Below are 14,679 nucleotides of genomic sequence, written 5' to 3'. Positions count from 1 at the left end.
GCAGGCATAAAGGTACAAAAAATCCCCAAAGCCTGATGACCTATGTCCCAGGCTGCTATGGGAAGCAAGGGAGGAGATTGTTGGGGGCCTGGCGGAGATATTTAATACTTTGCTGGCCACAGATGAAATGGTAGATAACTGGAGGATAGCTAATGTAGTTTGTTTGTTCAAATCAAATCAGAAGGGCAGCAGGGATAGGCCAGGTAATTATAGACCAATTAGTCTGATATCAGCGGGAGAGAAATTATTGGAAAAAATTCTTGAGGGACATGATGAATCAACTTGGAAAGGCAGGAATTGATCAGAGATAGTCAGCATAGATTTGTTAGAGAGATCCTGCCTGATGAGTTCAATCAAATGTTTTGAAAATGTGACTAAATATGTTGATGAGGTATTGCAGTTGATGTACTTTACATGGACTTCAGTAAGGACTTTGACAAGGTCCATATGGAAGGCTGGTCCAAAAGGTAAGAGCCCATGGGATCCAAGGCCAGTTGGCAAACAGTGATGGTGGAAAGTTGTTTTTATGATTTGAAAGCTTGAGAGCAGTGATGCACCACAGGAATTGCTTCTGGAACCCTTGCTGTTTGTTATGTACATTAATGTCTTGGATGTGAATGTAGAAGTTATAGTTAGTAGGTTTGCAGATGACATGAAAGTTGGTATTGTTGTTGATAGTGAGGAGGATGGTCTCAGGCTACAGCCTGATGTTGATCAGCTGGCAAATTAGGCAGAGCAATGGCAGGTGGAATTTAATCCTGGTCATTGTGAGATGATGCATTTTGGGAGGCCTAATGAAGGAAAGATTTATGCATGAATGGTCGGTCCCTCGGGAGTACTGAGGAACAAAGGGACCTTGGTATGCAAGTCCATAGATCTCTGAAGGTATCAGCATAGGTAAACAGGGCGGTGATGAAGGCATATGCGATGCTTGCCTTCATTAGCCAGGTCGTAGAATATAAGAGCAAGGAAGTCTTGTTACAACTTTGTATAGCATTGGTTAGGCTGCAGATGGAATATTATGTGCAGTGTCATCACACTAATGGAAGGATGTGATTACACTAGTACAATTTTGCCTGACGATCAGCTTCACGATTCTGTCCTGCCGAACCTCTGTGCCATGCATAGTTTCAAAAGTCTTATCGTGTTTCGGTTTATCACAGCAGTATGCAATCTTAAGTCACACCTAAAACACCTGTTGACCATTCCCCTGACATTTGAGGTTATTCTACTGTTATTGTTCCCCAGTTTCTGCCACTATTATAGATATACGTTGCCTGATGTATCTCTTTCCTCACTTCTTCCATGTTGTCACTGTGACTTATATCTGGTTAAACTCCCCGTTGCCACTATTGAGCTCTCCATTCTCTCTGTGTAACTGCTGATGCTGAATGCCCCACAAGAACCATGAACATTGCTGGGAAGGAACATTTTCCCAGAAATATTTTTTCAGACTTTGGACCAAAAGCATGCTTCTTTCTGAATGTCTAATGTCAGTGACGACCAGGAGTCTGTCCATGTTTGACACCTTGGCACAGCCCAAGAATTTAAAAGCAAGCATTGAATTAGGATTCTTCAAATAGATTTTTTTGCAGTCTTGCATATGGTCTGTTGAATTCAACCTAGGACAAAGCGGCCTTGATTGACACTCCATCCACTACCTTCAACGTTCAGTTCGTTCACCACTGACATTCAGTAGCAGCAGTGTGTACCATCTACAAGGTAAATTACTGTGACTCACTAAGGCTCCTTTAACAGCACTTTCCAAACCTGCAACCTCTGGTAATACGGAGGATCAGGGCAGCAGAAACATTGGAACACCATCACCTGCAAGTTCCCCTTCAAGCCAGATACCATCCTGACTTGGAACTATTTTGCTGTTCCTTCACTGCTGCTAGGGTCAAAATCGTGGAACTCTTCCCCCTAACCACACTGTGGTGTATTTACACCCCAAGAACCACAGTGTTCAAGAAGGCAGCTCTCTGTAGTCATCCCCGGTTCAATAGGGATAGACAATAAATGTTGGCTCACTCAACAAGATTCACATCCATGAATTAATTGAAAAAAATTCTTATGCGTAATAACTTTCCAGCTTTCTAAATTTATCAAAGTCTGACCTGTTAAGTGAGTATGAACATGATCATCTCTTTCATAAATTTTGTCCAAAAATGTTAATAAATTATCTGAACCATCTGGAGGATCCAGCTCTGAGAATACTTTACACTTGGTTTTGCTTTTCATTGGAAGCAACAATGCCAAATTGCACCTTGTTTTCTTCTTTGGTCAGGATGCTCATACTTCTCCGATTTTTCAGCTTCACAGAACTTCAAGTAAGGGATTGTACCTACACATATGTAGATAAACAGGAGGCTGGAAGAACACAGCAAGCCAGGCAGAATCTGGAGGAAAAGAGCAGTCGACGTTCCTCCAGATGCAGCCTGGCTTGCTGTGTTCTTCTAGCCTTCTGTTTGTCCACCTTGGATTCCAGCATCTACAGTTTTCTTATCTCCATCCTACACATGCTTGGTTTCAGCCATTCTTCTGAAAAATAACTGCAATTTACAACATTTCATCTGAAAAAGTGGTTTTCATTTCCAAACTTCCTCTTTTGAGAACCAACCTCTGTACCCAGTATCAACTCAAATCTAAGCCTTTCGTGAAATTGAATTTGAGTCTCAGTCACGCAGTTTGTTCTGCGCAGAATAGTACCTGAGGCCACTTTAATTCAGAGACTGAATAAATAATGTATTAATCCCAGTTCTGTGCCATGGTGAAAACCGTCATGAGGACTTAGCAAAAAAAAGTCATCTGGTTATTTACCTGAGATGCTATTGCAAAAACAAAATGGCTGCCAATCAGATTTTGAAAATGTATTGGAAACAATTTTATCAGTTCTTTATTTCATTCCTTGCTATTTGTAGCTATTTGTTGACTAAATAGCTTGGTTGAACAATATTCGAAATTTGTGATTGATAGATTGTGTTCTTGCTGCTGGCTTATTGCTCTATTCTGCACTATTTAAGTTATGATTTGCTGTAGTTGGCATTTCACAAATATGATATGGATATAATTGTGTTGTGTTCATGTTTATTACCTATCAAGCATGGGATACGTAGCACAGAGTTTGCAGCAGGCCATGATTTGAATGGCAGAGCAGACACAATGAGTTAAATAGTCTTAATGGTCTAATGATCCTTGTAAAGCTACGGTTGAAATACCTAATTGGATGATAAAGATGTGACTCATTGTGGAAAGGAAATGCAGAGGACTGCTACGAAGCTCATGGGGTCATGCTGACCATGACCAATAGACTATGCTTCTAAGACTTGTATCTATATACTTGCAGGTGTGGTATGCAGCATCATACGCAGACTTCGTGGAGCGGAAGATACATGACATCTCTGAAGAGGAACGGAAAGGTGAGTGATGGTTTCTCTGACCCAGTATGAAGGGTGAGCAGTCAGTGGACTCTTGAGTCAGCTTGACACTGCTTTAGTTAATGAAAGAAACTTGTATTTCATCTTCAGTAGCCCAATGGCAAATGTAGACTGGAAGGTGAGGAACATGGCAGTTTCCTGGTGTAATATGTTGTACAAGGTAGGGATAAAACTATTTTAGAAATGGAATGAGGCACACTTAATTAGTCATCTCACAATAAAATATCTTGTCAGAAAAAAATCATTACCATAGTATAACTAAATTCCATGTTAATTTTGAGAATTACGTACTTGAGCCTCAAACAGAAGTCTTAAAACCAGTTACATTGGCCTGAGGGGATAGCTGACATAGGTTGATTGGGCAAATAGAATAAAGTGTGTAAAAGCAAAATACTGCAGATGCTGGAGATCTGAGATAAGAACAGAAAATGCTGGAAGAACTCAGCAGGTCTTGCAGCATCTGTGGAGAGAGAAACAATTAATGTTTCCAGTCCCATGACTCCTCTCAAGTTCTGAAGAAGAGTTATGGGACTTGAAATGTTATCTCTCTCTGTTTCTACTGATTTAAATACTTCTTTCTTTTTATTTGTATTTAAATACTCACCCAAATACATTCAATGTATAAACACAATCTCAATCCAAAAAAATCCATCCATGGCTTACTAGGGAAGGTAATGATAGTATCACATTAAAATTAGAGGCTTGTAATGTTCCAAAATTAGCAGTAATTCAGTGGATTAGTCAAGAGTTTTAGAAACCAGGAAGAGATGACAAAAAGGTTGATAAAGAAGAGGGAAAAATGGAGTGAGTAAACTAGTCCGAGTTAGAAAATTGATTGTAAAAACTGCCAGTATACAAAAAAAAGTGGTTGAAATAAATGATATACTTTGTGTCTGTCTTTACAATAGAAGATACAAATTACAGACCAGAAATCGAAGATGACTGAGGGATTAATAAAAGTGAGGAACTTAAAATAATACATATTGGCAGTATCAGAGAAACATAACAGGCCAAAATGTGAGGGCAGATTGTGTAGTTTGTATGGATTTCAGAAAAGCCTTTGACAAAATCCCACATGAGAGACTGATAAAGAAGGTAAAAGCACATGGGATCCAAGATAGTAGGAACTGCAGATGCTGGAGATCCCCAACACCTCGTCTTTACCATGGACGTCCAGTCCCTATACACTTGCATTCCCCATGCAGATGGCCAAAAGGCCCTCCACTTCTTCCTGTCCCGCAGGCCCGACCAGTCCCCCTCCACTGATACCCTCATCCGCTTAGCTGAACTTGTCACCCTTAACAACTTCTCTTTCAATTCCTCCCACTTCCTACAGACAAAGGGGGTGGCCATGGGTACCCGCATGGGCCCAAGCTATGCCTGCCTCTTTGTAGGTCACATGGAACAGTCCCTCTTCCGTAGCTACGCTGGCCCTAAACCTCACCTCGTCCTCCGTTACATCGTTGACTGTATCAGCGCAGCCTCGTGCTCCCACGAGGAGCTCGAACAGTTCATCCACTTCGCCAACACCTTCTACCCCAACCTTAAGTTCACCTGCACCATCTCTGATACCTCTCTCTCCTTCCATCTCTGTTTCCATCTCTGGCAACCACCTGGAAACCGATATCCATTTCAAGCCTACCGACTCCCACAGCTACCTAGAATACACCTCCTCTCACCCACCTTCCTGCAAAAATGCCATCCCCTATTCCGAGTTCCTTCGCCTCCGCCGCATCTGCTCCCAGGATGAGGCATTCCACTCCCAAACATCTCAGATGTCCTCATTTTTCAAGGACCGCAACATCCCCCCCCCCTCAGTGGTCGAGAATGCCCTCGACTGTGTCTCCTGCATTTCCCGCAACTCATCCCTCACACCCCTCCCCCGCAATAACAAGCAAAACAGAATCCCCCTCGTCCTCACATACCACCCCACCAACCTCCGGATCCAACGCATCATCCTCTGACACTTCCGGCATCTGCAATCCGACCTCACCACCAAAGACATCTTTCCCTCCCCACCCTTATCTGCTTTTCGCAGGGGTCACTCACTCCATGACTCCCTTGTCCGGTCCATACTCCCCTCCAGCCCCACCACACCCGGCACTTTTCCCTGCAACCTCAGGAAGTGCTACACCTGCCCCCATACCTCCTCCCTCACCCCCATCCCAGGCCCCAAGAAGATCTTCCACATCAAGCAGATGTTCACCTGCACATCTGCTAATGTGGTATACTGTATCCGCTGTTCCAGATGTGGCCTCCTCTACATCGGGGAAACCAAGCGGAGGCTTGGGGACTGCTTTGCGGAACACCTACGCTCGGTTCCCAACAAACAACTGCACCTCCCAGTCGCGAACCATTTCAACTCTCCCTCCCACTCCTTAGACGACATGTCCATCCTGAGCCTCCTGCAGTGCCACAACGATGCCACCCGAAGGTTGCAGGAACAGCACTTCATATTTCGCTTGGGAACCCTGCAGCCCAATGGTATCAATGTGGACTTCACAAGCTTCAAAATCTCCTCTCCCCCAACCGCATCCCAAAACCAGCCCAGCTTGTCCCCGCCTCCCTAACCTGTTCTTCCTCCCACCTCAAGCCCCACCCCCATCTCCTACCTACTAGCCTCATCCTGCCCCCTTGATCTGTCCGTCCTCCCTGGACTGACCTATCCCCTCCCTAACTCCCCACCTACTCTCACCTTTACTGGCTCCACCCCCGCCTCTTTGACCTGTCTGTCTCCTCTCCACCTATCTTCTCCTTTATCCATCTTCTATCCGCCTCCTCCTCTCTCCCTATTTATTTCATAATCCCCTTCCCCTCCCCCATTTCTGAAGAAGGGTCTAGGCCCGAAACATCAGCTTTCCTGCTCCACTGATGCTGCTTGGCCTGCTGTGTTCACCCAGCTCTACACCTTGTTATCTGGGATCCAAGATAACTTGGCAAGTTGGATCCAAAATGGCTTAGTGGCAGGAGACAGAGGAGAGTGGTAGAAGCCTGCACAGAGTTGTACCACTGGGTCCCTTTATTGTAGCTCAGTGGTTAGCACTGCTGCTTCTCAGCGCCAGGGAACTGGGTTCGATTCCACCTTTGGACAACTGTCCATGTGGAGTTTGCACATTTTTTCTACGTCTGCATGGGTTTCCTCTGGGTGCTCCAGGTTCCTCTCTCAGTCCAAAGATGTGCAGGTTATGTGGATTGGCCATGCTAAATTGCCTATAGTGCCTTGGGATGTGTATGTTAGGTGGGTTAGCCATAGGGAATGTATAGTTACAGGGATAGAGTAGGTAATGGATCTGGGTAGGATGCTGTTCAGAGGGTCGGTGTGGACCCGATGGGTGGATGGCTTGCTTCCTCACTGTAGGGACTCTGTGACAAATACAAATGATGTAGATGAGTGTGGTGAGAGATGATAACTAAGTTAACGGATGACAAGATGATTGACTTGGTGGTTGACAGGTGAGAAAGAAGATCTTGGGCTACTGGAGGATATAAATGGATAACAGATCATTGTCAGATGGAATTTAACCTTGATCGATGTGAGGTGATGGAGTTTTGAGGAAGGAACAAAACAAGGGAATACTCAATAAATAACGGGATACTAGGAAGCTCAGAGAAACAGAGAGATCTTAGGGTGTTTGTCCACAAATCCCTGAAGGTGGCAGGGAAGGTTAATAGGTTAATTAAGAAGGCATATGGGACATTTGCCTCTGTCAGTTGAGGCATAGATTATAAGAGCAGGGAGGTAATTTGGAGCTGTACAGAAATTTGATTAGGTCACAGCTAGAGTACTGCAGATAGTTCTGGTCATCGTACTGTATGAAGGATGTGATTGCACTGGAGGGGATGCAGAGGATATTCACCAGGATCTTACCTGGGATGGAGCATTTCAGCAATGGTGAGATTGTTTTCTTTGGAGCAGAGAAGATTGAGAGAGGACTTTATAGAGGCATATAAGATTATGAGGGGCATGGATCTGATGAATAGAAGACAGCTGTTCCCCTTAGTCAAACGGTCAATAACAAGGGAGCATAATTTTAAAGTGAAAGGCAGGAGGTTTAGACAGAATTTAAGGAAAACATTATTCACCCAGAGGGTTGTGGAAGTCTGGATTGCACTGTCAAGTAGGGTAGTTGAGGTGAGTAACCTTACAATCTTTAAAAATTGTGTGGATGAACACCTGAAATGTCATAACATTCAAGGCTTTTGCCCTGGTGCTGGAAAATGGGACTAGTGTAGATTTAGTGGTCCAGACTAGATGGGTGAAGAACCCTCTTCTATGCTGTATGATTCTATGAAAAGCTGACCAATGTCCCTCTACCGATAACACTTGGCTCTAAAAGATGTATGAATAGATATGCACTGGTTGTGATTTTTCATAATTCCCTCGATGATAGAATGGTCCAAGAGGATTGAAAATTAGCAGATGTAACTCTGCTCTTCAAGAAGAGAGGGAGACCATACAATGATGAAACTTCTGGCCAGTTAGTTTGACATCACCGGGGAGTGCCAGAGTTATTTATGAACAATGTCTTGACAATGCACTTATAGAGTCTTGAAGTCATACAGCACCAAAACAGACTCTTCAGTCCAATAAGTCCATATATTGTATAATTAAAACAAATCAACCCAGTTTTATGGAAGGGAAACATTGTTTGAAAAGTTTATTTGAAGAAATAACCAACACGGTAGATAAAGGATCTAGGCCCGAAACAATAGATAAAGGAGTGGTTAGTAGGGACCTTTACTTTTTTTTCTAAATGTAAGATACCACACAATAAGTCAACAGTCACAATAAGAGCTGTTGTGTTATGGACCAGACCAGACCCCCTCAAAATATTTTAAGAAGATAGCCTAGAGCCTCACTTTTTCTTATTTTAAAGGAAAATGTAAAGTGTCTGTTCCAGATGCAATGCGACTGGTCAAGTTACTCGATGTTAAGCAAAACACAATTTAGTTAAACACTAGTTAAAATACAACCAAAGAAAGGAACTTAGAATAACAACACTATGGGAAAACTTAACAGAATAATCGATATAGTAACTATTACGAATGAACTGTTCCAATATAGTAACATCCCATAAATACACCCCGTGGGGCAAAGGTAAATTCAGACACAGATTCTCACGTGCAGTTCTCCAATCCAGGTGGAAAAAAACATTCAGAGAAAATTCAGAGAGTAGCAACCAGGAGATATTCACTGAAGCTTCCAAATCAGTTGAGACCCCAATAGCTTCTGATGCTACAGAGAAATCAAAACCCCAAATCCTAATCTGTGAGAACTGCCGCACCCATTCAGGCTGTTTTAAAAAAGATACGAGGCCTCCCAAGCTGTTTACTGTAATGGTCTTAGCTAACCAACTTTCTACCTCTCGTTCAAACCTTCCGTTGAAAGAAACCAGGACAGTATAACTTCTTAAAATTACAGCATCATCACAATTGGAATTAGAGGTTATACGTTAACATAGTTGGAGGATTGATTAACGGATGAGGGCAGGGATAAATGGGGCATTTTGAATGGAAGCCGTTGGTTGTCAGGTTCTGCTGGTCGTGGTCGGTTGCTGTTGATTCACCTGGTATGGGACAGGCCTGTGTCGATAAATTACCGAAAGGGGAACCAACGGCAACCGACAACCTCCAAAAATCACTGAGCCGACTGGCAGAGCCTCAGACACATCCTCGAATGAAAACCGTCTTGCGAAATCACCACAAATTAAGGAAAATCAAGTACTCACCCAGTAAATCCAAAACGCGTCCTACTGCATCAGCGGACTCAACCCAGACTGAAGGCTTACACTGTCCAAAGTCTTCGTTGAAGCACCGGCTACGACAAGCGGGAACGGCCAGCTGCACTTCAAAATCGCGTTTATCCCCAGTGGTGAGCTTATGTTCTCAAGATCCCAACATATCCAACCTGGCTAGGGAGACCCCAGGTTGCATCAAGGTTTAGAAAACGTATATCAGATTTTTCCCTCAAACTTTACCTCTCCACTATTTTGTCAGATATGAAGTTTCTTAGCCCTGGAAACGTAACGTAAACCTCTTCTTCACTCCTCAGTGCGTTCACTGGTCTATCCTGTGGCTTATATAATTCAACATAATATCATGGAGTCATACAGCATGGAAACAGACCCTTCGGCCAAACTTGTCTGACCAGGTTTCCAAAACTGAACTAGCCCCATTTGCCTGCATTTGGCCCATATACCGTAGTGGTGGAGGCTGGTACAATTACAACATTTAAAAGTCTTCTGGATGTGTATATGAATACAAAGGGTTTTGAGGGACATGGGCCAAATGTTGGCAAAGCGGGAACTAGATTTATTTGGGATATCTGGTCGGCTTGGACACATTGGACTTGAAGGATCTGTTTCTGTGCTGTATATCTCTATGACTTTACCTCTAAATCTTTCCTATTCATTAACTTATCCACATGTCTTTTAAACATTGTAACTTTACCTGCATTCAGCACATTTTCTCTGGCAGTTCATTCCACACACAAACCATTCTCTGTGTAAAAAGTCCCTCATTTCTTTTTTAACTCTTTCTCCTCTCACCTTAAAAATATGTCCCCTAGTTCCAACTCCCCCACCCCAGGGAAAAAACCCTTATCATTTTACCTTATCTATGCCCCTCATGATTTTATAAATCTCAATAGAGTCACCCCTCAACCTTCAAAGCTGCAGTAAAAATTGACCCAGCCTTTCTAGACTATTTTTATATTGCAAACCCTCCATTCCGGGCAACAGCCTGGTAAATCTTTTCTGAACCCTCTCCAGTTTAATAATATCCTTCCTATAACAGAGTGACCAGAACTGCGTACAGTATTCCAGAAGAGGCTTCACTAACATCCTGTACAAGCTGAACATGGCTTCACAACTCCTAAACTCACCAAAGGTCTGAGTGTGCTAAACACCTTTTTAACCATCCTGTCCACCTGTGATGTAAATTTCAAAGAAGTATGTACTTGAATCCCAAGATATGTCTGTTCTACAACACTACCCAGGGCCCTACCACTAATTGTATAAGTCCTGTTTTGTTTGTCTTACCAAAATGCAAGACATCATAGTTAGCCAAACTAAATTCCATCTACAATTTTTCTGCCCATTGACCCAGTTGATCAAGATCCCTTTGTAATCTTAGAAAACTTTCTTCAGTGTCTATTATGCCACCAATTTTGGTATCATCTGCAAACTTACTAACCATGTTTTCTATATTCTCATTTAAATCATTTATATAAATGACAAACAGAAGAGGACACAGAACCAATCCTTGTGAAACACCTCTGGTGCCAGGTCTCCAGTCTGAAAAGCAATCCTCCACCATTACTCTCTGTCTCCTGCGTTAAGCTAATTAGGTATCCAATTGGCAAGCTCACCCTGAATCCCACGTGATCTATCCTTACTAATTAGTCTACCATGCGGAACCTTGGCTTTACTAAAATCCAAGTAAACAATGTCTGCTGCTCTGCCCTCATTGATCCTTTTGGTTACCTCACTAAAAACCCAATCGAGTTTGTGAGACATGGTTTTGCTCGCACAAAACCATGCTCACTATTCCTTATCCATCCTTGCCTCTCCCAATGCATATAAATTCTATCTATCAGGATCACTTCCAACAACATATCCACCACCAGTGTCAGACTCACATGTCTATAATTTCCAAGCTTCTTCTTACAGCCTTTCTTAAACAATGGCACAATATTAACCACCCTACAGTCTTCTGGCACCTCCCCTGTGACTGTTGATGATACAAATATCTCTGCCAGGGGCCCTGCAATTTCTTCTCTAGCTTCCTGCAATGTCTTGGGATACCCTTGATCAGGTCCCAGGGATTTATCTACCTTTACGCATTTTAAGACCTCCGGGACCTCCTCTGCTGTAATGTGGACTCTTCAGGACTTCACTATTAATCTCACCAAGTTCTTTCGCTTCCATGTCTTTCTCCACTGATGCAAAATATTCATTTAAGATCTTCGCCATCACTTGTGGTTCCATGCTTAAAGGCCTTATTGATCTTTAAGGTGCCCTACTCTCTCCCTAGTTATTCTTTTGCCCTTAATATGCATGTAGAATCTCTTTGGATTCTGCTTAACCTTATTTGCCAAAACTATCTCATGTCCCCTTTTACCCCTCCTGATTTCACTCGTAAGTGTACTCTTACACTCCCTATACTCCTCAAAGGATTCATTTGATCCCAGCTGTCTATACCTGACATATGCCTCCTTTTTCTTGACCAGAGTCTCAATATCTCCCTACTCCTGCCAGCCTTACCTTTTACACTAACAGCAACATGTTGACTTTAAACTCTTGTTGCCTCCCACTTGTCAGATGTCTCTTTACCTGGAAACAGCCTCCCCCAATCAACTTCTGAAAGTTCCTACCTAATACCATCAAAATTGGCCTTGCCCCAATTTAGAACTTTAATTTGTGGACCAGCCTATCCTTTTCCAAAACTGTTTTAAAACTAATGGAGTTATGGTTACTGGTCCCAACATGCTCTCCCACTAAAACCTCAGTCACTTGCCCTGCCTTATTTCTGAAGAGTAGAATGAGTTTTGCCCTTCTTCAGTAGGGCAATCTACATATTTATTGAGAAAGTTTTCTTGAACATATTTAACAAATTCCTCTCCATCCAAACCCTTTACCCTATAGCAGTCTGTTTGGAAAGTTAAAAAGCCCCTACTATTACAACACTTCTTACCACATATTTGCTCGTCAATTTCCCTCTGACTGTTGCGGGAGGGGGTGGGGGGCGTGCGGCTATAATACAAGGCCATCAAAGTGATCACCCTCGTCTTATTTCTAAGTTCTGCTAATTAGTTTCATTGGATGATCCACCAGTAATATCCTCTTTTAAGTACTGCATTGATGTTTTCCCTAATCAAAAATGCCACTCCCCTTGCCTTCCCGTAATATCTGTACCCTGGAATACTGAGCTGCCAGTTCTGTCCCTCTCGCAGCCATGTTTCTGTAATAGCTATGATATCCCAGTCCCATGTTCCCATCCATGCCCCGAGTTCATCTGCCTTACCTGCATGGCCTCTTGCATTGAAATAAATGCAGTTTAATTCATCAGTCTTCCCTCATTTTCTGCTGTGCATTTGCTTGCCTTCTATATAACTTGCTCTGACCTCGCTGCTCTTAAATGCTATGCCCTTATCAGTGAAGCCTAGAATTATGAATACCATTATTACCAATTCTGTCCTACCTTTCCTGTCACCTTTAATGAACTGTGCACATATACACACAGGCCTCTTTGATCCTGTGCACCCTTTATTTTATTTTTATGTTCTTTGTATCAAATTGCATCAACTCATAAATGTCTGCAGTGAACTTCAACTGCAAACTATCCACCACTCCATCAACGTCTTGAAATTCTACATTTACTGCTAGCAGTTTGCAGTACTTTGTACAACTTACAGAGGGCGATAACTCATATAATCTTGCTCCAAAGTCCCTTTTGGTATTGTTATATGGAGCTTGCATATTTGTATCTGGCATTGTTCCCAACCAGCAACCACTGATTAATGGAAGATTTATCTTTTATGGACAGACTGAGAAATTGCCAGAAGCAGCAAGAGAGCCCAAAAATAATTGAAATGTAGCTAAGAAAAAGCAGGATTCCCTTCTAAAGCCATTCTTCAATTAACACAATGGGCACGTATTTGGATTTTCAGGTTTCCCATACAAGAAGAGCTTATATCATGACCAGCACATCAATGACTTCCTATTGCTGCCTGCACTCCTTGCCACTTATTTGGAGGTTAGGTGCTGTGCACACAGGCTTGTGACTAAGATTCTTGACAAATGTATGGGTCTTGAAGATCCTCGGGAATACTTTCCCTCTGGTTAAGTTTCTTAGAATAGAATCCCTACGGTGTGGAAACCGGCCCTTCGACCCAACAAATCCACTCTGACCCTCAGAGCATCCCACCCAAACCCAAACCCCTATAACCCACCTAATCTACACATCCCTGAACACTACGCGCAATTTAGCATGGCCAATCCACCTAACCTGCATATCTTTGGACTGTGGGAGGAAACCAGAGCACCCGGAGGGAACCCATGCAGACACGGAGAACGTGCAAACTCCACACAGACAGTCGCCCAAGGGTGGAATCGAACTTGGGTCCCTGGCACTGTGAGGCAGCAGTGCCAACCACTGATCCACCGTGCCGCCCTTTCACTGCCGCCCAGTTTCACCGGTGAGTCCAATAATCTTATTTGTTGGTCCCAGCTGTGAAACCAATGTTCATGTTGCTGGTGTCAGAAAAAACTTGAAAAAGAAATTCTGATCAGAAGGAACAAGGTTTTGTTACAGGTATTTTATTATCAACAATACAAAACTCTTGCTTCAATAATGGAGCTTGGAATTTTTAAAAATTTCCAAGTAGAATCAGTTCAAAACTGTCTTGCTGACTCAGATTATTCTAATTCTAAGGGACTGGATGCTGGCAATGTCTCTGAAAGGTACCAACTTCCTTCCCACTTTCTGGGTCTAATTTTGAGATTCAAATTCTAAAGATAAAGCTAGCTGCCCTCCAAGCAGCATCCCAAGCTTTTAAAAGCTACCTGTGCAATCTTGATGCATCACGGTGTGTAATAATTGTTTACGTGCTGTTGAACAACTTGGTTCAATAGATTCCAGAGCCTGAAATCAGAGATGAATCTGAAAGTGGTCGTACTCTGCCATTTCTTACTCTTCAAGAAATGTTCAAGATTTATGGACGCCAGGAGATCTGACTGACTTAAATACTTTCAACTCAGACAGAGAACACTGACTCATATATTGTGCTGCTCCCTAGCAGTCACTGGCCTAAGTTATTCCTGACTGGAGTCATAAAGGTTTACATCATGGAAGCAGGTGCTTTGGCCCAACCTGCCCATGCCGCCTGGTTTTCACAATTAAAATAATCCCATTTTCCTGCGTTTGGTCCATATGCTCCAGTACCTATCCCATCCATGTACCTGTCTACGTGTTTCTTAAATGACAAAATTGTACTCACTTCCACCACTACCTCTGGCAGCTCATTCCAGACACTCGACACTCATCATCCTCTGTGTGAAAAAATTGCCCTTCTGGACCCTTTTGTTATCTCTCCGCTCTCATCTTAAACCTATGCCCTCTAGCTTTAGACTCCCCTACCATGGAGAAAAGCTATTGGCTATCTACCTTATCCATGCCCCTCATGATTTTACATACCTCTATAAGGTCACCCTTCAGTCTCCTACGCTTCAGGGCAAAATGT

At 42.9% G+C, this 14,679-nt stretch overlaps 1 protein-coding gene across 1 annotated transcript in view; it reads left to right on the top strand.

Annotated features, from left to right (window-relative positions):
• The window catches only part of LOC109927169 (PR domain containing 10), a 149,787-nt gene that overhangs the window by 41,129 nt on the left and 93,979 nt on the right, over window positions 1–14,679 (top strand). Inside the window, exon 5 of the mRNA XM_048615381.1 lies at window positions 3,347–3,419. Coding sequence (XP_048471338.1) covers window positions 3,347–3,419 — 73 coding nt within the window. The remainder of the gene's footprint in view (window positions 1–3,346; window positions 3,420–14,679) is intronic.

The sequence above is a fragment of the Rhincodon typus genome, chromosome 32, assembly GCF_021869965.1.
Source record: "Rhincodon typus isolate 14 chromosome 32, sRhiTyp1.1, whole genome shotgun sequence".
In the NCBI taxonomy this organism is placed as follows: Eukaryota; Metazoa; Chordata; class Chondrichthyes; order Orectolobiformes; family Rhincodontidae; genus Rhincodon; species Rhincodon typus.
The sequence above is the reverse complement of the archived record's forward strand: the minus strand, read 5'-3'. Positions and strand labels throughout refer to the sequence as shown.